General features: G+C 39.2%; 4 protein-coding genes across 6 annotated transcripts in view; 1 reads left to right on the top strand and 3 right to left on the bottom strand.

Annotated features, from left to right (window-relative positions):
- Positions 1-1,375, bottom strand: part of srgap1a (SLIT-ROBO Rho GTPase activating protein 1a) — a 124,352-nt gene extending 122,977 nt beyond the window's left edge. The window contains exon 1 of one of the 3 annotated variants that reach the window (XM_021315442.2): positions 611-1,375. In XM_021315442.2, the coding sequence (XP_021171117.2) occupies positions 611-674 (64 nt within the window). In that variant the 5' untranslated portion in view covers positions 675-1,375. The remainder of the gene's footprint in view (positions 1-610) is intronic. The other 2 variants (XM_012860317.3, XM_012860324.3) reach the window with 2 other exon arrangements.
- Positions 1,376-4,408: 3,033 nt separating this feature from the next.
- rxylt1 (ribitol xylosyltransferase 1) lies at positions 4,409-8,895 on the bottom strand. Its single transcript, XM_012860383.3, has 6 exons — positions 8,661-8,895; positions 8,395-8,577; positions 7,068-7,170; positions 6,624-6,938; positions 6,315-6,485; positions 4,409-5,398 (listed from the first exon to the last, which is right to left on the bottom strand). The coding sequence occupies exons 1-6, from the start codon at positions 8,806-8,808 to the stop codon at positions 4,996-4,998; spliced, it is 1,323 nt and encodes a 440-aa protein (XP_012715837.2). The 5' UTR covers positions 8,809-8,895; the 3' UTR covers positions 4,409-4,995.
- A 210-nt stretch (positions 8,896-9,105) lies between these two features.
- Positions 9,106-14,381, top strand: LOC105924574 (cytochrome b-c1 complex subunit Rieske, mitochondrial). Its single transcript, XM_012860392.3, has 2 exons — positions 9,106-9,303; positions 13,558-14,381. The coding sequence occupies exons 1-2, from the start codon at positions 9,192-9,194 to the stop codon at positions 14,166-14,168; spliced, it is 723 nt and encodes a 240-aa protein (XP_012715846.1). The 5' UTR covers positions 9,106-9,191; the 3' UTR covers positions 14,169-14,381.
- Positions 14,382-17,135: 2,754 nt separating this feature from the next.
- Positions 17,136-19,601, bottom strand: zgc:112052 (protein C19orf12 homolog). Its single transcript, XM_012860401.3, has 3 exons — positions 19,466-19,601; positions 17,686-17,846; positions 17,136-17,588 (listed from the first exon to the last, which is right to left on the bottom strand). Exons 2-3 carry the CDS (start codon positions 17,843-17,845, stop codon positions 17,323-17,325), a joined length of 426 nt encoding a protein of 141 aa, XP_012715855.2. The 5' UTR covers position 17,846; positions 19,466-19,601; the 3' UTR covers positions 17,136-17,322.
- Positions 19,602-22,657: the final 3,056 nt, after the last annotated feature.

The following is a 22,657-nucleotide window of genomic DNA, read 5'->3' as shown; positions in this document are numbered from 1 at the left end:
GGCGCATTACTTGCAGGCTAACATTTCTCAAATACAAAAAAAAATGTATGTCTGTTGATCTTGTGTAATATTTTACTTTTCCAAGAAACTACATTATTTATGTGAGACGTGCCAAGAAATAGAAGGAGTGGTGAAAGTCAGGGATCACCCTTGCAAATGGGATTCTGCCTCAGTTGCCGCTGAGCCACACAGCTACCCCCCCCTCTCTCTCTCTCTCTTTCTCTCTCTCTTCAGTTGCATAATCTTGATGTGATGCTGCGATAAATGATATAACAGCACTCAACAGAAAGCAACAGGTTGCTACTTCGCTACAACGAAAGGAGAGCCATAAAGGATGGAAGAACTGGATTTGGGCGGCGCGTGTAAGATCTTGTCGTGGAACTGAAAGCGCACCCACATGGGACTGGTCTCTTTAGCAAAAACACCCTAAACCTGATCATTTAGTTCCCCAAAAGTTTGACCTCAGCAACCAAAAGGAAGACGTTAACCCAACATGTATGTCCCATCGAGCCAACGCGCGGCCATCGCCGGCTATGACTCATGCAGGTAGCGGCGGTGAACCAGCCTGGTTCCCAGTTGGTTCTTTTCCGCGCTGCTTCCACCTTCTTACCTTTGACTTGGCTCTCGTAGTCCGCGATGATTTCTTTATCCTTTTTGAACCTCGGCGTAGACATTGTTCCCACTCCCTCTTCTTGCGCTCTGGTCGGAAAGTTCTTGTGAAAACTGTTTTTGTCAACAACAACAACAACAGAGAGAGAGAAGGATATCCTACATCAGCGGACGCATCCTGCGCCGTGAGGAACGAAAGGCAGAGCCAGAGAATCGTCGTAAGGAAAAGGAAAAAAAAAAAAAGACTATTTGTTTGGAGAGATTTAACTCCGGCAGGGAGGTTTGGAGCTCAGGGAAAAACGAGCCCGTACTACTGCGATGTTACTCTCTTCCCTCTGAGATGGATACAGACACGGGCCAATGCGCAATCCTGCTCCCCGACCAATGAATCTCCGGGCGCACGGCGCAACAGCAGCGCTGCAGAAAAACAAGCAGAAAACAGTCCCGCAAGTTTCGTCCCGAAAGGGGGGGGGGGGTCCTCTCTCTCTCTTTCTCTCTCTCTTTCTCTCTTTGGCAGGGAAGCGGCTCCGAGAGGCCCGATCGTGGAGGGGGAATGCCTCGTAATTAAGTCAACTTTAGTCGAAAGTGTGCGAGCTTTTTCGGAAACGGTTTCCAGTCCGGGACGCGCACGCGTTACCCCCACCCGTTCGCTCGCTTACTTTCCCCGCGACGGTTTGTCCGCCCCCCCTCCTCCTTCGCCTCTACCTCCAACTCCCAGCACGCTCCCGAGCAGACAGGGGAGGACAGGCCGAACTGCGGCCGCTGGAGGCAGGCAGGCAGGCAGGCAGGGACAGAGAGGAGGAGAGTGGGTGGGATCTGCTCTCTCACTCACTCACTCACTCACAGCCAGGGGACACCAGAGGGGCTGACACCTCCGGCTCCCAAAATTAAACAGATTTCTGGACAGATTATTTTATTTATTTTTTTCATTAAAAACAGATTTGCAGAGATTTGCGTTGCAACCGAGATCAAGATGTTACATTCATTGAAGTGTTACTGAGAAGGTTCCAGGGACATTATCAATAATGTTTATTTAATTAACGGGCTTTAGTTTAAAATACAGCCAGGAATCCTAAAGTCTTCCTTACCTTAAACGCATTGTGCAGAGTAGGCTAAAAGCATCAAAAGTTTGAACATAAGCCTGCGTGAGCAACGAAATCATATGTATTTTTTAAAAATCACATAGAAACACTTTATGTACATATCACCACTGAGACTGGGTTTTTTATTTCTCAGGTCCTTGTTTAATCTCTTAAGTGAAAAGTTGAGTTTTTCCCAACGTTGACGTCGCTGCGTCCGCGAAAGTTGAGCTAAGCCGGAGCGCCCTCTTCAGGCACAACCCAAACATTTCCTTATCCTTTATTTTAAGGACAAACAGTTGGGCTAATATCGATCTAGATGGTCATAAATTAGAATATGCATTTCTAAGAGGCTTGTTTGTCAGTTCCAAAGAACCTTATGAAAAAAAAAATATCACCCAGTGTTGAAGATTTTTTATCAAGCCCTCATTTCCGCATGAAAAATGTTGATTTTTTTTTTTATTAGTCTTATACAATATTCTAATCTTAAGTGCTGTGTTTATGTAGGATGGAGTTGGAGTGAAATTATAATGAACAGAAAAAAAGACTTCATCATCAGTCCACAATAATCAATAAAATGTTTATCACCTAGGGAATTAAGTTACTTAAATTAATTTGACAATAATATTCTAATTTATTGAGTATGACTGTGCAGTCATATTCAATATTCAGAATATAAATATATTAATTGATCTCTGGTCGGGTAGGTTGAGCTTGACAACAGACACTCAGGCTCATTGCATTTATTCTGAGAAGGAAGAAAAGCACGGTCCAGCAGCTTCTAACCCACAGAAGTTCCTGTCACTGTGCATTGGTATACTATATAAATTCCCTTCGTTTATCAACATAAATAATCTTTAACATTCAAAGACTATCAAACAATTGGCCACTGAATCGTTTCTTTGTATCAAACATAAAAACAAACCTAACAAGAAAGAAAACCATCTTGCTGGTTAGCTATGGTCCAGCAGCTTCTGCTCCTACACAATACATAAAATCCAATAAATAAGCCTACACACCAATGTGTATGATTTGATTGAATTTGACTTTGTAAAGTGCCTTGAGATGACATGTATCATGAATTGGCACTATATAAATAAAATTGAATTGAATAAACTAGAGTAATGGTTTCCAATGAACAGTTGACAGAACAGTTAATAGTTATGAAATTAAACACAGCTTATACACGCAACATTAATGATGACACTTAAAAAAAAAACACATACAAAACATGGCAAAATTACACAGGAAACCTTCTATACAATTTGGTTTGTCTAACATATGTTAAAATATAAACACCCATAAAGAAAACACAGAGCTGATCCTGATACATGCCACAGCTACAGACTGCAACAGAAAGAGGGGGTTGCTATGGTAACTGCCAACCGGAGTAACATAACTTCTATAACAAATAAAGCCTGTGGCAAAATAAACTGGTTGACTAAATACAATGAATTTGAAGAATGAAGAAGTTTTGAGCATGCATTGGTCAATCCTAACATCCCTGAAACAGAAAACAATGGGTCCCTTTCAGCAGCTCAGTGAATCCCAGTGTGATGGGATGCGACCTGAGCAAAAAGTCCTTCTCACTACTAAATATTTCCCACGGTCAACTGGGGAGGGGTATATTACAAAGTGCAAATGATCGGGAACGTTATCAACTCAGCCACAAAGCGGTTGCATCATTTAGTTCCTATGCTCCACTTATCTGGAACAAACTTCCAGAAAATTGTAAAGGTGCAGAAAGCCTGAGTTCCTTTAAATCAAGATTAAAAACACATTTGTTTAGGATTGCCTTCGACTGTTCTAATTAACTGAATCACCACTTCTTTGTTATTTTTTCTATCTACATTTTATTCCTACTTGCTTTTATTCTGTTTTAATTTGATATATTTTAATCATGTAAAGCACTTTGCCTTGTCCCTGTACTGAATTGTGCTATATAAATAAATTTGCCTTGCCTTGCCTAATGGCAGTCAGGGTTCAACTGTTTATCCTGTACAGGTCTGTGCATCCCTCCTCGGATATGCCTCCTCAGACCAATGTTGACATCAACAATTTATCCTGATCATTGTTGCAGGCAGCAAGACGTTCACCGCAGCGTCTTCAGATCTTTTCACATCAGTCGCATCAGCTCAGAGTGGACCTGCTCTCATCTGTAAAAAGAACAGGGCCCAATGCCAAACCTGCCGATTTGAGTGTTTTTCAGCAAATGACAAGTCAAGCTGCATGGTGCCATGTAGCGAGCACAGGGCATATTAAAGGACGTCGGGCCCTCGGGAAGTCTGCTTCTAATGGTTCGGGTAGAGAAATTTACTCCAGTAGTCCCTGTCCAGCTCTCCTAGAGTACATTGGTGTGATTCCATCTCCTGGAATCACACCAATGCTTCTAGCAATGGTACATATTGGTCGTCCTGGTGGAGTTGAATTGCCCGTGCAACATCAGTAGGGTCCAGGTGTCGCATTCTGCTACCAGTACTGACCCTGGCCAAATGCAAAACGACTGAAAAGGGGAGAAAAAAATGTCTGCGGCCTCCACCTGCAGAACCATTCCTGTTTTCTCATCGTTGCCCCTTTAGTGTACCTGTTGTTAATTTCCACGTCAGAACAGCTGACCCTAATTGACAGCCCATTGTACCGCTGAACTGATCTGATCAGCTTATCGGCTGCGTGTGTTCTGAGTCAAGCCCTCCATCACTGAACCAATCAATCAAACCCTCTTTTTACATAACACTCCACTTTATTTCATTGCACCGTTTTTTGAAAAGCCCATGCAGGACAGAACAAAAATAAATATGACAAAACTATAACCCCAACATAAAACAATGTAAGTTACGTTCAGAAAAATGAGACATCAATAACATTCATCTCTAAGCTTTTCATAATATAAAAGTGAACCGTATTTAAAGTTTTTTGTGCCCTCATTAATTGTCCTCCCCCCCCCCCCATGTTTAGTATGTTTCATAAATCACAGTTTCCAGTGCATAAAAACAAAGAAAAAAAAAGTAATCATTAAAACGAGAAACGGACTCTGAAATGCAAAGGCAGTATACAATTGACGATGTTTTAATGCCTGTACATTCCATAGCTGTAAACATTTCAATAAAAATATACAGAATACTAATAACGGCATGTTTTACGATCTAACCACAGGAGAAATGGATTTTTTTTAAAAGACCAGTCTCAGAGTACATCACTGCACATCACCAAGTTCACTATGTCAGTAGTACATCACGTTTTTTGCCACCAACAAAAGAAAGACATACAGGTCGATAATTTTAATCACGTTGAGATGTGAGAGCGCCAGTCAGACAGTTTTGAAGAAGTTCTCTTCGATGACCTCAGTGAACCTCTCCTTCATCTGCTGACGGAAACCGGAGTACCACTCGAGCAGCCTCCTCCTCCGGTCCACCCGCTGCTCCTGGCTCATCCCTCTCTCCCTCTCCAAGATGGCCGGCAGCTCTCTCCAGTCGCTGACGAAGATGAAGGGCGCCCCGGCTGCTTTCAGGAGCCGCAGCGGGGAGCTGGGACCCGCTGCGCAGTTCCCAGGAGTGAGAACATCTTCCACCACGGGCACCGAGCCGTACGAGCACGCCTCATAGATGCGGTAGCACTCTGTGTTGATCCCGACCGGGCAGAGAGTGAGCTCGCTCTGGGCCAGAGCTGTCTGGTACTGCCTCAGACTGTCGGCTGTTTCCTGAGGAACCCACCTAACGCACGGAGGGAGAAGTTTTAATCAGAACAGCGGCTTACATCATCAAAAAAAAAACAAAACCTAAATGCACCACCTGAAAATGTATGCTTTGAAAAGTCAAGCAAATGTCATTTTGCAAATGATAAAGAAAAAAACAAACAAACAAAAAACAAACAAACAGACAATCCTGGGATTTTAAATGTTTTAAGAGTGTTTACATCATGGATAAGCTGCTGGCACAGCGGCTTCGAACACTGACATGTAAGACCCGAAGAAATGAAGGTAAAAATCTAACATCAAGCGCCACAATCCTGCAGATAAAGAAGTATTTAAATAGATATTATACATGATAATTGAAATAAATTATGTTCTCAATTCATTATATGTTTAAATAATAAGGTCTTGAAAATATTCCAATCCTGATTCCAAACGTTCTGTAGTCCTTTCTTTTAAATTAAATAAAAAAATATATAATAAAGGTGAAATGTCTTAAAGAAAAAAGTGCAAATGGCCATTTCAGCACTTGGCCCACATGACAGTTATCAATGTTTAAACATGTACTTTTATGTTATTTTAAAATTTTGGCAGAGACAAAGCAAAAGACAAAAGTGAAGATACAGTCAAGATTAAAAACAGAATGTACTTTTACTTTAAATAAAATTGCTGCCATCAATGCAGATGTCTCTTACCCTCATTTGATACAGAATTCATATTTTCTTCCCCTAACTTGTCAAATTCAACGCCTTTAGTGTTTTTTTTTTTTGCAGATTGCTGTTTTCTTTTACTATTTTCCACAGCGCCCTGTGACCAATGATCCTGATATAAAAACTACGCAGTAGAAACGTACAACGTACGAGCAATAAAATGATCCAAATAAAAACGTTCTGGTTTGTTCATGCATAGTAAGTAAGTAAAAGTGAATAAAAACCTACTTTTCCCTGGCAGTGGTGAGGCATTCGTTATCTAGGCCGGACTGCTTCAGCACATTCATCAGGACTTCCCGGGAGGAATTTTTGTAAACAGTGCCCAGGAAGTTGCAGAGGTATGGCCGGTTGGAGGTTATCAGCTGTGCGTTAGGCCTGATCATAGGAAACTCTCTGTATCTGCAGAGACAACAGGACGACGGCAGTGGAACTGTTACACCGTGGACTTCTGCTAGATAAGACAAGCTTATGCAAATGGAGGCACCTCCAAAAGGTCTGTGCCTATGCAAGCACGTGTAAGATTGAGAAATGACATACGTGGCTACACCGAGGGGCCACTGGAAGACATCCTTGTCGTTAACCCACGGGCTGTCGTAGATCAGGAACAGCAGATCTACAAAGCCGCCGTTTCTCTTCAGGTGGGGGGCGATCCAGTCGTTGTCGCACCGCTCGTTGCCCAGCAGGACCACGGCCACGTGAGACACCGTGTTGGACTGAACCAGAGCTTGAACGTGCTCCAGCCACCTCATGGAGTAAGAGACCTTCTGCTGTTCACGGCCGTTGAGAACCAATACCAGGCTGTTCATTTCCAGGGGAACGTGCCCCTGAACCACTGCTGGACCGGTGTAAAAACTGACCACACAGGGGTTGGTATGAAGAAATAAGTTAATTAGTTGTTTCCCGCTCCCCCAGCGGTCACTGTATGAAGGGAAGTGTGTTGATACAGGATGGCATTCTAAACATCTGGACAGTGAGTTTTACCTGAAGTCGACTTTTCCTGACTGAAGCTCTCCTTCCCTCCACTGTGCTACCTTGTCAGTTGGGTTAAGGGGTCCTTCTAAAACATGTTCCCAAAGGTACAGCCCTGAGAAGAAGGTAACATCATTTAATATTCTTTCATCTGAACAGAAACTTTTTTTTTTTTTTTTTTTTTTTTTTTTACTGAAAACATTCTGCTTGTCCATGTGGGCTGCTGCTTGCTGCCATTTTTGTTCAGCTTATTGTTGGTTGTGGAGCAAGTTTCTTTGTTGGTCAGCACTTTTTCAATGCATGGGTCAATTTGAGCCTTGCTGTAGCCTGGGTTGTTAGTTGCTTTTTTTCATTTATCTCAGAGTCACAATCTGGATCTTCTTCCCAATTTTGGCAATGAGTTGACACATCTGATAACTGACAATTTGTACAGGCATCTGATGACTTGTAGCTGCATACTGTTTGCAGTATATAAATGTTATTCCTCACATTAGACTTGGTTTCTTGGACTTTCCCATGGCCCAAACATCTGTTTTACTAAATACGTTCTGTCAAACAAATAATTTCTGGAGTAAAGACAATATACTATAAGCTGCTGAATCATGGCCACTACACAGACGTTAACAGTTAACTGTCTTAGCAATGTCAAAGGACGCTCTTTCACTGTTTAAAAGCTTCAGGTTAATTATACATTGAGCCCGAATGTGTAATTGTGACCATGTTCTGGATTAAGAAAAATCCATAAGGGGTAATTGGATATCTTTGCTGTATGGTCACTACACCCTTCAAAACTTCTTCAAATAAATTAACAAACCCTGTAAGTAATAAGACAAAGAAATTAGTGGTTTCCTGATTATAAGTTTCCTGATGATAAGTCTTTATTGATCTCACAATGGAGAAGTTCACTCGTCACATCGGCTCATACAAGAAGGTGCAGAGTAGGGAAGGTGCATTCAGTTATATACAGTGATTCTTCATATATACAATGGATCAAAAAGAATACCAAAAAAAAAAAAAAAAATACAAAAAGAAATAGGAATGGGCATATGATGTCTTATTTACATTCATAGTGGCCTATATATATATATATGTATACATATATATATATATATATATATATATATATATATATATATATATATATATATATATATACATATACATATATCTATACGCCTACATACATACGTACCTACACGTATATATGTGCATATACATTCGTGTATACATTTGTATATATATATATATATATATATATATATATATATATATATATATATATATATATATATAAATAAATGTGTGTGTGATGTTTTCATCGTATGATAGAATGGCCTACCAATGGCAGCTTTGCCCCAGATTTGAACCTTGTATCTTTTGGGTTTGTTCCTGTCGATGTGAGCCATGTACTGTTTGAAGGCCTTTCTCTTCTTGTTCAAGGCAGAGTTGTACTCCACTTCCTCGTCCTCCCACGGATTCCAGTCATCCGCCACAAACGGGGCTCCGCCATCTCTGACACCACCTAAAGACAGGACGCGGTTTCACCCTGTTAACTTTGCACTGTATGTTTTCTGAAGCCAGACGATGCCTGGTAGTAGGAATTACCCGCTGGCGCGCTGCTCGTTTTCTTCACCACCCTGTGAACGCGGGAGATTACTTTGTTGCTGAAGAACACATTATAAGCGGCGTAGAGCGAAAAGGCGACATATGCAAAAATAATTAAAAGAAACAGCTTCCTTTTTGGTATTTTCATTTTCTTCTCTTTGCTCAGGTTACCATTGTGGGGCTTATCTCCGTATATTTTCTTCGAGGACCCTTGTTTACATCACAAGGACCCCCCTGGTTACAGCTGGCTTCCTTAATGCCTGAACTAAATGTGTGTTTTACCCGCTATAAATCATTATAAAATTATAACTGTATTTTTATTATATGTGCAGATGATTTTGTAATACGTTTTATATAATGTTACTTATTGTGAATGGAAGAACAGAGAGGGAATTTAGACAAATTCGCAACAACACCGTCACATATAAGAGAGCATTTCTACGAAGGCAGATTAGAACAGTCCGCTCAAGCTACACGCAAGGTCGTGTCCCCAGCGGTGGGGTTGTGGTGGATTTTATTATTTGGACAAAGATGATGTCCGTTGTTCTTCGCTCTGGGGTCTTTTCCCCCTTCTATCAAGTAACCAAACATGGTGTTAGAACTCTGGTGTTCCCTGGAGCCAAGGAGCTGCTGCCTGCTGCTGGTAAGGCCGAACAGAAACGTTAGCTACCGGCGTTGCTGCTACTTACTTTTGTGACGTAACACTAAAAAGCTTCAGAAACTTTGCCTAATCACGGCACGTATGCAGTTATTAAACGTGTAAGGACTAGATAATTATTCCTTATGATGTAATTTAACTGATTTATAACGCTTCATAACAGCTGAATACAGCTAGCAGAATGTTGGTTTCGTAAGTGAAATCTGAGGCTCGATTAAACAGAGAAACAACCAGAAGTTCAAACAAAAGTCAGGACAAATCTAAAAAAAAAAAGAAACTGTATGGCCAGAAATATTGACAACCGCTTCCTGTTTAAGTATTTGTATTTTAGACACATGAAAAAGCATCCCAAAATTGACTTTAGGTTTTTAAATAATAAAACTACACTGGAGTAAATAAGGAGAAAAATCAGAACAAAAATCTTTTGTTTTTGTTTAGGTGGCACAAGTCTACACTACTCGTTTAGTTTAATAAAACCATGTAATTTAAATACTCAATGTTAAGTCATCTTTTGATGAATTATCCAATTTCCCACTCTGTTAATGTAAAAATTATGCTAAATCAAGTTTAAAAAATAAAATTAATGTTGGTCTTCTTGGAGTTGGTCTTCTTGACCTTAAAACAGGCATAAGGTGCAAGTCAATGACAGCTACATAATCGAGGCAAATAAGTTTTCAAATAAATAACCTAGATCTGTTAATTGAAATCAGGGTTGTCCAAACTTTTTGTCACACGTTCAAAACTCGTTAAGACAAAAGTACTGATGGGCCAATAATATATATTATTACCCAAAGCTAAAACTAAAATCACAAAAATATGTTTTCCTACAGAACAGTAAATTAAGTATGCAATATTTTAACTGAAAAAATAAAGTAGTTAGGTGTTTTGTAGGAGAGGGATGGATAAATCATTGTAGACGATGATGATCATTTGTTCTATTAAAAGAAACATATCCAGTTTGCAAATTCTTTTGGCTGGATTGCTATTTTTTTAATCAAATGTAGTCTTTTTTTTTTTTAGCAAACAACATATTCAAAAATGCTTTCTGTTTTATAAATTAATAAAAGCAGATTTTAGTTCACCAGATTCTGTTATTAAATATTAGTCACAAGACATATTTGCAAAAAGTGTGGCTGTTGTTAAGACGAGGTTTGTGTTGCACCTAACATTTTAAGAAAATTGTAATTTTGCCCAAATAAAAAATAAAAAAAGTCTCAATCTGCATCACCAGGCTGTGCTGGAAGAATCAGATTTGTAAACTTGCTGAACTTAGTTCAGGGGGTTGCACAAAATCTGTTCAGGGGACACTAGTGGCCCCTTTGACCGCACTTTAGACACTACTGATTTTTGAGTATTGTAATTTTATTTACAGTGCCTTGCAAAACTACTTGCACTGATTTACTTATTTGTTTTTTCACATTTTGTCAACTCAAAATGTTTTTTTTTTTCATCTTTTTTTTTGTTCTTCAGTTTTTTTAAGTTGGATTTTAATTGATGGACCATTACAAAGTATTTCATTATCGTGTGTTGTTTGGCTCCCTATAACAATTGCCTTCAGAAGTCACCTTACTAGAAAATAGACTCTGGATAATTTCATTCTCAGTATAAATACAGCTGTTCTTGAAGTCCTCATAGATATGTAAAAAATAAAACAAAAACAAAAAAAGCATTAAGGAACAAATAGCCTCACAAAGAATGTACAGCAAAAACTAAACTAAAAATAAGTAAAATTTTCGTAAAATAATGTATCTGTCCTTGATTTGAGCAGGTAAATAAGATTATATGGCAATGGAATAAGATTTTTGCACTTAAAATAGAAACAGTCCATCTCTATCATCTTATTTCAAGTGCAGGATCTCTAATTATCTTATTTTAGGGGTCAAAATACTCATACCATTGGCAGATAACCTTATTTACCTGCTCAAATCTAGGACAAAAACACAAGTTTTAAGAACATTTTACGTATTTTAGGTCCGTTTTTGCAGTGTGAAGAAACAGGTCAAGGATAAAACAGAGTTAGGTTCTGAAACAACATCCTACATTTTAGCTATCTCCTGGAGGGCTGTTTAACCTATCGTTAAAAACTAGAAAGAGCATGACACAATGGTGAAACTACCAACGTTCACCTGAACTGACTGGCTGGGCAAGGGCCGCATTAATCAGAAGCAGCCATCTGGGCTCAAGCAAACTCTTGAGGAGCTGCAGGGATTTGCTGCTCAACTAGGATAATCTCTTGACAGAATAAGCAGTTTTCCACAAATCCAACCTTTGTATGGAGCAACGTTAGGTAGGCAAAAACCATAGGAAGTCCTGTTTGCGGTTAGTCACAAGCTACATAGGGGGCGCAGCAAGTGTGTGGACAAAAACACGATCTGGACCCATAAGGCACTAAATCAAACATTTTTGCCAACATGTAACACACTGTGTATGGCGGTAAAGCTAACACTGCCCCTCACCCTGAACGCACCATCCCCACTTTGAAACATGGTAGTAGCAGCATCATGCTGTGGGAATGCTCTTTTTTTTCCAGAGACAGGGAAGCTGGTTAATGCCTGAAGTAAAATACAGAACAATCCTGGAGGAAAACCTGTTAGAAGCTGCAAAAAGCTGACATTATTCACATTACTTAATCTACTGTGTAACTGGTGTATTCTGTGTTTTAGCCAGGGCCACATTTTCCCATTGTGGGACAGTGAAGGTATTTCTGTTCTATTCAACGTCAAACTCAAAGTCCAAAACCTGTAAACGGCGTTCCTCCGTCCAATCTCACCGAGCTTGAAAAGAAAAATATGCACACGTTTCAGTCTCTAGATGTGCAAAGCCGTTGGAATATTTCCCAAAAGACTTTCAGCTGTAATGGTTGTGAAACGTATTCCCTCAGGGCGCTGCACACGTAATCAAACTACACTTTTTAGATTTTTAATCTGTAAAAAAAAAAAAATCTACAAATCCTGAGTCATTTTCCTTCTACTTCTCAGCTATGCGTTTTTCTTTGTGTTTATGTACCATATACAATGCCCCCAAAATGCATTGAAGGTTGTGGTTTTAATTAGACAACGTGGAAAAGTTCCAGGGGCTGTAAATACTTTTGCAAGACACTGTTTTTTTTTGTATAATAGTGGACTTAAAGCGGACATATCATGCAAAATTCTCTTTTTTTTTTTCAACCCTTAAATACATTTTGTTTTGTAGTTGGAGTCTCTAAGGCAGGAGTGTCAAACTAATTTTTATATGGGGCCACTTTGGCGTCATGAAGTCATTAAAAGGGCCAGTTGCATATGCATAGACAATACTTTTCATTTCATAATTTCATTCCAGTTTACATAGAAGTATAAAAAAATACACAGTAACATAGAAGCAGCACCCTTAGGCCCAGTTTATACAGTTTATCTGCAAAAAAAAGTTGATAAAGGGGTGAGTTACACTTTAAATTCATCATTCTGCATCACCTTTACTCCTTTTGGACATTTCTAGGTTGTTTTAATGTGTTGTGGGAAAACTGACATCTAGTGGCAGGATGCTCTCACTACACAGTAAAAAAAACAAAAAAAACATTCACTAAAGGAGGCAAAGTTTTAGCCACTTTATACACTTTAAAAGGCTGCATTCCTCTACTTTATGACACAATATACCTTTTTTTTTTTGGCTCTTGAGGGCCGGATAGTTTACCTCGACGGGCCGGATTCGCCCCGCGGGCCTTGAGTTTGACACCTGTGCTCTAAGGAGTGCAAAAAATTAGAATTTTCAGTCTCTCCATGCGCTGCGGGGTCATATTTTTTTAGTTTTTCTGAAAGAAGTGCCTCCTTTAGATTTAAAGAGACGCCACCAAAACCAGTTGCTCTCAGAGCACGAGTAAAAAGGGGGAACGCGGGGGTAAATTAACGACGAACTCAGACCAAAGCTTTGCAGTTTTACTTTATGTAGACCACAACTGAATGATTTCAGTGGGAAGAGTTCGAACTGAAACATTTAAAATGTCCCGTTTAAAACTATGTCTCCTGAATGTGGACGTTAGGTGAATTTAAATGAGTCGCTTTACAGTTTTTTTCATTTATTTTTATCATGCCATGAAGACAGGTCGTCTCGTTTCTAGGGTGACTGTAATATTTATGAATCGTTATTGTCAAAGATAAATAAGTACCTCTGTTAAGTCAGAAAATGACTACATCGGTATTTTAACATGGTTGTTAAAACTGAATGTTGACTCCGTTTGTTTGTCTTGTCTTAATCCCGTTCCAGCTCCAGCAGGAAGCCGCCTCGCCCACACAGACATCAAGATCCCCGACTTCTCCGACTATCGCCGACCCGAGGTCCTCGATCCCCAGAAGTCGTCGCAGGAGAGCAGCGAGGCGAGGAGGACCTTCTCCTACCTGGTGACCGGAGCCACCGCCGTGATCAGCGTGTACGCGGCCAAGACGGCGGTCACCCAGTTCATCTCCTCCATGAGCGCTTCGGCTGACGTCCTGGCCCTGTCCAAGATCGAGATCAAGCTGGGCGACATCCCGGAGGGCAAGAACATGACCTTCAAGTGGAGAGGCAAGCCCCTGTTCGTCCGCCACCGCACGGAGAAGGAGATCGCGGCGGAGGCGGCCGTGAACCTGGGAGAGCTGCGCGACCCTCAGCACGACAAGGATCGAGTGCTCAACCCCAAGTGGGTCATCGTTCTGGGCGTGTGCACCCATCTGGGCTGCGTGCCCATCGCCAACGCAGGAGAGTACGGCGGCTACTACTGTCCTTGCCACGGCTCGCACTACGATGCCTCTGGGAGAATAAGGAAGGGACCCGCTCCCCTAAACCTGGAGGTCCCGTACTACGAGTTCCCAGACGAAGACACCGTTATTGTGGGATAAACACAAGGGCACTCTAAATTCCTCCCTCTAATATATATTTTGAGTCGGTTCTGTTAGTTTTAAGGGGGTCATAAATGTCTGCTTGCTAATTAAAGTTATTTGCAAATGCACCATTCAGTTTGGAGTGAGTCTTCTCCTTCTCGCTCATCTTTTGTTTTGAGCCATTGCTCCTGCCAGCGCAGACATCAATAAAAAGTACCTTAACTATCCTAATGTAATGCTCTCATTTGTCAATGCTTTTAGAGTATTTAAGTTATGCTTTAGGGTTGGAGTGAGCTACAGAGGAGGAGGAGATTGGACCCAGTGGAAGACAACGTGTCAGCAGAAAGGGCGACAGCGGTAAGAGCGTAAAGAGTCAGGTTTGAAGCAGAAGGTGAATTTCTATCATTAAGGAATATTTTAACCCCCTCTGAAAACAAATGGTAAAGGGTTTTTTTTTTTTGTTTTTTTTTTGTAATGCAACAGTATTTAAAAATAACACTCAAGTTCATTATGGAGTGTTAGTCATTTTTTCTTCTTCATCGTCTCATACACTCCCTTACAGGAGTTGTTTTTTTTTTTTTACCTTAATGAAACAAAATTGCAGGTACAGCTCCATACAATATATGACAAAGAATTGTCATTTTTTTTTTCCATTGACAATAAAAATTCCATTACAAACCAACACACACACATATCTAAAGGATGTGTGTGTGTTGGTTTTGATGATTGGCTTACAGCAATGAAAACCCAAACTTTTGATTTCTCAGCAACAACTTGAATTATTATTACTATGTATACATATTTTATGTTATTTACTATTTTCATTTCATTTATCATATATATTTACTCTTTACTACTAAGAAGTTTTAAGGTTTTAGATCTCTCTCTTATATTTGCAGAAGGCCTGCAGAAAGCAGAGAAATATGTTGTGACTATGATAAGTGTTTTTATGATCTCTATTCAGCCATCTGGAGTGCTGCACTGTGTGAACTGCTTGGTTTTATCTGGAAGGTCACAGTTATTTTGCTTATCCCTACCCCTTAGATTCAAAATGGAACCAGGGATTCCCTTTCCTAATAAATAGAGAGGGGGCGACGGATTTGCTTCAGATCGAATTTGGAGATCTTTATTAAGCATCTCCGTTCGATCTCCTTGCAAGATTATTTGAAAACCTATCTCATTGTTGTCTCTCCTTCTTGTGTTGTTAATGAATGTTTTAGGTGTTTGAACCTGACACAACTATACTTGGTCGGAGCCCTTTCTGCATGAATCGCTGCAATCGTCTCTTCTTCCTCTTGACAAAAAAACCCCAACCAGCTTTTCTGGCCATAAATCAAAGTGATACTGCAGGTATTAAACCGGGTATTGGTCCGTCTGGCAGTGTGGTCATCTCTGTAAAGCTCGTCAGCAGCAAGCACGCGGCCCTCTAAAACGTCCTGCTACGTGGCTGCAATGACTTTGGACTCGATACAGCCCGGTGGATGGTTCTGATGACGTCTCTTGTTAAATAGTGGCTTAACCATGTCCTGGTTAAGCCACTTCTTGATTCAGACTCCAGATGCGGTCCAAAACAAGTTAACTTGACACAAGCTCTGAAATGGACTTAACTTCAAAATCTTAATTCTCTGGTCATCCCTCTTGCCTGTGCACTTTTTTTTCTTTCTTCCACTTAACTTTGCGATTCATTTACAGTTGGAACCAACTCTCAATAGCCGTTTTCTTTTGCCTATAAATCTTGTGAAGGGTGTCGGTGAAAAGTCTTCTTGCTTTCTTAAGCCCATAACGTTTCTGTATCAGAAGTCATTTGTCATTGGTCCTGTTTCTTTGTCCTGAGTTTCTCAGAAACAGGTGTTGTTTAGCTGTAAGCAACACAAATGAAACATTTAAAAACCCTCAAACAATATCATCTGATGTACTTTGTAATGAATGTAAATAATGTAGGTGCATTATGTTTTCAATTGAATTTATGTGCCTTTCAGAGACACTAGGATTCATTGAGATGCACCTTTATGCTTGAGATTTGAGCAGTTTTATGATTAACTACAAAAATGCATCAAAGTCCTTAACTACCAAGAGAAAAATGAATTGCTTAAGTGCATAGGTATGAGGTTAGCAGAGAGGCGTGTTTAGATCTGTTATGTGAAGCACTACTTTAGAGATTATCGGGTCGAATGGCGGCACCTGACGGTTTTTACACCGGGAACTCTTCTCTGCCGTAAAGACACACGAGCTTTGCTTGCACAAAATGATTTATTTATGTCCACCGAAGTAGTGATGTCTACTTTTTGTTGCACTGAGATACAGTAAAGTGTAGAAATTCACAATGCAAAGCACGTAGACTGGTTATATGTATCAGTGCATACAAGAGGCACGTGGATCCTTTAATGTGTAAAGTTCTTTTTTTTGCAGTAAAATACACAATATGGAGGCAGAATGTTTCCCTTCAGTCCGTAACTTTCCCATAACATTTCAAACAATCCTGGCTGGTCTCTCTATCAGTGCAGGCAAAGGCATAATAAATAATTCCTTCAAGTAAGAACTGTGTTGTTTTTTTAATATAAGTTATCTCAAATATACAGCTGTAGTTTTTTTTAACAAATCACTTTTTATAACTGCCGTCAATAAGGATTGTGTGTTGGCACTAGGGCTGGACGATAATTCAGTATCAATATATATCGATTGATAGACTTATATCGATGATAGAAATAAAAAGTTCAATTCAACAGCTTTCTTCCTTTTCAATTCTAGCCTATCATGTAGGTTAATATTACAGTCGTTACATCCTCTCAACCAATCACAACGCAGACCTAGGAACCAAGCTCCGCCCCCTTCAAAGAGTTCAGAGAGCACATGTTCTTTTTTAAAAACTTGCAGTTTTGGTAAAAAAAAGTTGGTTGAATAAAGGATTGAGTTTGAATTCAGTGTTTGCGTGTTTATTCTCTAAAAAATAGGTCGCTAACAGGGCTGCACTTAAAATATATGTTTTGAATTTGTTGATAATTATCGATATCGATCAATATGATTTCTATTTTATTGATACGCTTTTTTTCTGTCCAGCCCTAGTTGGCACTGCTGTGTTTTACTGCAGACTCTGCAGCTTCCAAACTAAAGTTCATATCGCTGGTCAAGGTGCAATTCCTCTGAGTCAGGCAGGTCAGTTTTCAAACTGACACTAATCCACATAGTGCACCTCTGCCTGGAGCTCCTTGGAGATGTACCCGATAAGAGCCGCCGTGACCTGCTGCTTCAGCACGGAGTTGCCCATCACCAGAGCCGTCAACTGAGCCAGGTCGGTCCACTGGATGTCTCCCAGGATGGCCATGACGTCGTCATACAGCTTCTGCTGCTGCTGAGGGCTGAGCTCCATTATGATCTGAGGGAGTGGCCTGAACTGCCCACTGGTCAGCCAGCAGCCAAGGAGACCGCCCACTGCACCACCTGGGGGGGGGGGAGAAGAAGGTTTTCTAACTTTGCTGCGGAGATCATAAGTGAGTTTAAATGTTATTCTGATAATTATAATTCTAAAGGGTCTGACCCACAGCGATGCCGAGAGGACCCCCAAACAAGCCTCCAGCGAAGGCGAGTCCACCAGCAGCTGCCGCTCCTTTCCCAGAACCTTTCACCGTGGACTTGATCTGCTGATTGGCAGATAGCTCACAACACAGCTTCATCACATCGTCAATCCGATGGCCCATGCTGTGGATCACATGTGCAATTTTAGACGTGACAGTAAGGCTAAATGTTGGTGTTTTTTTTTTTTTTTTACCAATAATTTTATAGGATGCTAAATTTATGCTGAATTAGACTTAAATCTGTTTTCTAACAGCAATATAATAATAGTTATTAGAAGTTCTTCAATAGTAGTATTTGTAGTATTTCAATACTACAAATTGTACTACCACTATGAAAGTGATAGTACAATAATTATCACAGTGTAAACTAGGGCTGGACGATATAGAAAAAAAGCAAATCGATAAAATAGAAATCATATTGATCTATAGCTATATGTTTTAAGTGCAGCCCTGGCCATTTTACGCTGTTGCTTAATGACCTATTTTTAAGTAAATGGATTTAAACGCCACCCTTTATTCAACCAACTTTTTACCAAAACTGTAAGTCTTAAAAAATAAAAAAAAGAACACGTGCTCTCTGAACTCTGAAGGCTGACGGAGCGTTCCTGGGACTATGTTTGTGATTGGTTGGGAGGATGTAATGACGGTAGTATTAACCTGCATGATAGGCTAGCATGCACCTTTTTTTCTTATTGAACCGCGCGCCTTTCAATCAATATATATCATTATTGAATTATTGTCCAGCCCTAGCATAAACTCCTGCAGTGAAATGAAACCTCAGATCAAAAACTGCTGCATGTTTTAGTCGAACAGAGGATTAAACTTTAATATAATGAAGACGTTACTAAACACAATCAGGGTGGATTATAGAAAAAGTAGAAACGTCAACTGTTTGTTATTCGGGTGAAGGGATTTTTAGGGCTTTTTAGCTGCCTCAGTCATAAGCAATAACACAGAACCTTTTTTTAATTGTCAACACACATTTGCTAAACCAGGGGTTTAGCAAATTTGGGACTTGAGTGTAATGCGCAGTAAAAACAAACTAAACTAAAAACAACAAGCAGCTGGTAAAACATAAAAGAAATATATTATATATTATAAAAGCTATATATTACCGCAAAAGACTACTCTGCAGTTGATCTGTCTGCACTTACAGTCATAGTTATTACTGTAGAAAAATAGTTCTACATAGCCGTATACTAATCAAGGCTGTACAACTTTAAAAAAATGTTTTTATGGTTTTTAATTTTTGTAACTAGGTTCTCTGTCTATATGCAAATGTATGACAACAGCAAGAATGCTAATTATATTAATGATTATTATTACAACAAACGTTAGTGTTGTTACTATTATTAGAGTGGCTGTTATTTTCATATATATATATATATATATATATATATATATATATATATATATATATATATATATATATATATATATATATATATACACACACACACTATTATTTCAATTGTTTTATAAATTAAGTTTACAAAAAGTGGACGTTTGAAAAGTTAAAGTTTTATTATCATGTAAACTTAAGAGATATGGTACCGACCTCACTCTGTACGTTAAATAACAACAAGGCAGTTTAGCTTTATTGCAGATAAGCAATGATTGGTCAATATTAATACTTTAGAGAAGCATAATAAGGTAAATGCTAAGGCGTTTTTCCTTCAATAGACATCATCAGACCGAGGGACGCAGGCAGCAGCCTTAACCTAAGTGAAGATTAGGACCTACCTTACTGCGGAAATAAATCCTCACTAATAGTTTTACAGCTTATTTTTCATTGGTGGTTTTCTTTTATTGCATTCAGCTTTCTGTATAAACATGACTCTTGAGCTTTCACGAGCCAGCCGCATGCCGCAAAGCCTGATGGGAGAAACCTCAATGCTACGTTCATGGAAATCAGGAAAACTCCCTTGGTCGCTCTTTTGATTTCGGTTGTCACGTCACAAGCGGTTTTATTACAAGTGTAAAAAAGTAGGTTTGAAAAAGAATTCCTTAAATGCTTATGTTTCCTCTTGGCACTGAAATCTTGTAGCTCTGCTGATAGGGAGCTTATTTTTACCCACTCTGGGGGGTAAATTTAATTATTTTTATATGGACAGAATACAACAAATTAAATGCCAATGCAATAAAAAAACCAGAATCAGACCCAATTCATATCCAAATAAATGAAAATAGAAATAAATATTATATACAAATATATAATTGGATGAGCCCTAATCAGATCATCATATCTTTTTTGTTAATTTTGTGAGTGCCTTCTCTCCCAAAACCCTCAGTCGGTTGTCCAAAATAAGGGATTCCTTTCCTCTGTCGCCACATGCTTGCTCAGGATGAGGATGGCTTTCAGGATAAGAGCCGTAAATGTCAGTTTACATCAGATATAAGACATACCTTTACAGTGCCACAATGGGGAAATTAAGTCATGACAGTGGCAAAAACACTAAATCAGTGATGAAAAACAAGCTAATCTAAAGTTAAGTTCTAAAGCAACAAAAAGAGAACTTAGCACAAAGAAAAAAAAAAGTATTGCACAGCATATTCAGATAAGAAAAGCAACTATAAAGGTAAACAGGAAACACAGCAGCCGATTGGCACAACAAAGCCAGGACAATATGAAATATGCATGATTATAGGCTAGCCCCCAAGTAGCTAAAGTGTGTTTAAATGGGCATCAGCATCTGTTTTAGCATCTATATAATTCTCCAGATAATGTTAAATTAGAAATGTTTTTGTTTAGCACACGGTGGATTTTCTAGTTGTTTTATGATATTTTATTCTCATATGCATGGTAAACAGATGTTTAAGAAAAACAAGGAGAAAGTTTATCAGCTGCCTTAGTTCTGTGGCATTTCTTTGACCTTCGAGTTGAAGGTCATTTAGGCTAATTACAATAATCCCTGCTCCCAAAGACGATATATATTGATATGTTTCAAACGTTTTTTTAGGGCTAACTTATTCGGTTTATTCGGTAAGGTGTGCGACTGGTAAAACAACTCGTCGATACAAGTTGTTTATAAAACGAGTTCTGGAATTTCCGAGGGATATTGAAAGTTGCAACAGTTATTAAACTTGAAACCTTAAGAGGTGAAATACAGCTAATTTAAGATGTAACCTACTTACACCCAGCAGTATGCTGAAACTTTACGATTGCCACTGCATGTGTGAATGATTGTAAATATATACAATAACCCTTTATAGCGGTGGAACAATGCATTCTTACTAAAAGATAAATCTCGTGAGGAATATCAAAGAACAACTGTGTTACGTTCAACTCTGTTTTTTATTAATTTGTTTTTTATTATGTTTCTTTTCAACAACAAGGCGACGGCTGTTTACATTTAAGCATGCATCCCCTTTTACCCAGAGTACACCGGGACAGTAACGGAGCAGCAGCAGAGTCAAATCTCCTTCATTTAGGCAGTCGAACGGAATTTGGAGGTTACAATTTTCAAAATAAAAGCACAAAAAGAGAACATTTCATATCATTGACTTTTAGATGTATGGAAGTGGCTTAATTGTGATGTGTTTTTTTTATGTATGTTTCATAATTATTTTCAGATGTCACAATAAAATGAACGTTTTTTTTTTTTTTTTAATCAGCAAATGATCTTAAAATCATAAACCTTATGAAGGGTTTTTCAGTTTCAGCTCAATAACATGACCAGTAAACATGCTGAATTTTTACCAGAGTAGATGTTTTATTAAACACAATATGAAATGCAGTAATAAAAAACATATAACTTGATGACTGGAATCAAATAAATGGCTCGTTACCAGGTCTCTGTAGAGTTAAATAACTCGCTGACGGAGGAATTCAGCAGCTTGAAGGGATCTGTTTACATGTTGCAGGACAGTAGTTCTTGAGGACTGGACTCAGGCACTCCTGCTTTAGCTAATATTCCCTTCAATTCCTCTGAAGGTTAGGTCGTAAGAGCTGCATGTAACCATCAGGGAACCCCTTGGAGGACAGGTGTCCAACTCCAGTCCTCAACAGCATGTCAGCAACATAGCTGATTTAAATGTCAGAACTACCTCACCTACAAATTAAGAGGCCTGCTAACATATTAAGCATTTGATTCAGGATATCTAAAATATGCAGGACTGCAGGCCTTTGAGGACTCACTTTGGACATCGCTGCTGTAGGGCACATTCCTTGAAAGTACATCATGAAAGCTGTAGTTGTCCTTGAGGCAAGCTTTAAATGCTATTCTTTGATAGTTCCTTGAAGGTCGTGGATACTTTCATTAATAAAACTAACCTCTGGAGAATATTTAGATAAAATTACAAATTCAGCAACTTTCAATTACAGACAGGGGTTGTTCCCTGTCCTTAGTTATTATAGTTATAATTTTTTTAGAAACGTTCCCTGAAGGTTAGTAAATCTGTAGCCTTCAGTGAACAGTCCCTGTATGTTCCCTGAAGGTTGCAGATTTTCTAATCGTTAAACTCCCAGGGAACGTTATGCATTGTGTAACCTTTAGTAAAGTTCCTTGAAAGTTCTGGTAAGGTTACAAAATCTGCAACATTCAGGGAACACACAAGGATTGTTCCCTGAAGGCTATGCGTTGTGAAATGCTGCATTCTATTTGCTTCAGAAAACGAAAATAGGAGCTGGGAATGGTAAAAGAAAAAAGCAAAAAAGTCTGGATTCCAAAATAAAAACAAACAAAAGGTAGATTCCAATATGCCGATAGCAAAAAAAGCTGCTGTTTTGTTTGTGGTACCTCTTAGAAACGTCCTTAAAAGCTATATGTTCCACATGCAAATCATGTTTTTTATTTGTTTGGTGCAGAGTTGCAGCTGCTACACGCATCATTGATTTTAGACGCACTCTTACAACTATGTCTTGTAAAATAAACATGTTTTATCATACGTTACTGTTGTTGATGCGAGACACTGCTATACTGGATCCGACAATCG

This window comes from Fundulus heteroclitus, chromosome 2 (assembly GCF_011125445.2).
Source record: "Fundulus heteroclitus isolate FHET01 chromosome 2, MU-UCD_Fhet_4.1, whole genome shotgun sequence".
Taxonomy (NCBI): domain Eukaryota; kingdom Metazoa; phylum Chordata; class Actinopteri; order Cyprinodontiformes; family Fundulidae; genus Fundulus; species Fundulus heteroclitus.
This window is presented reverse-complemented; position numbering and strand designations above follow the sequence as displayed.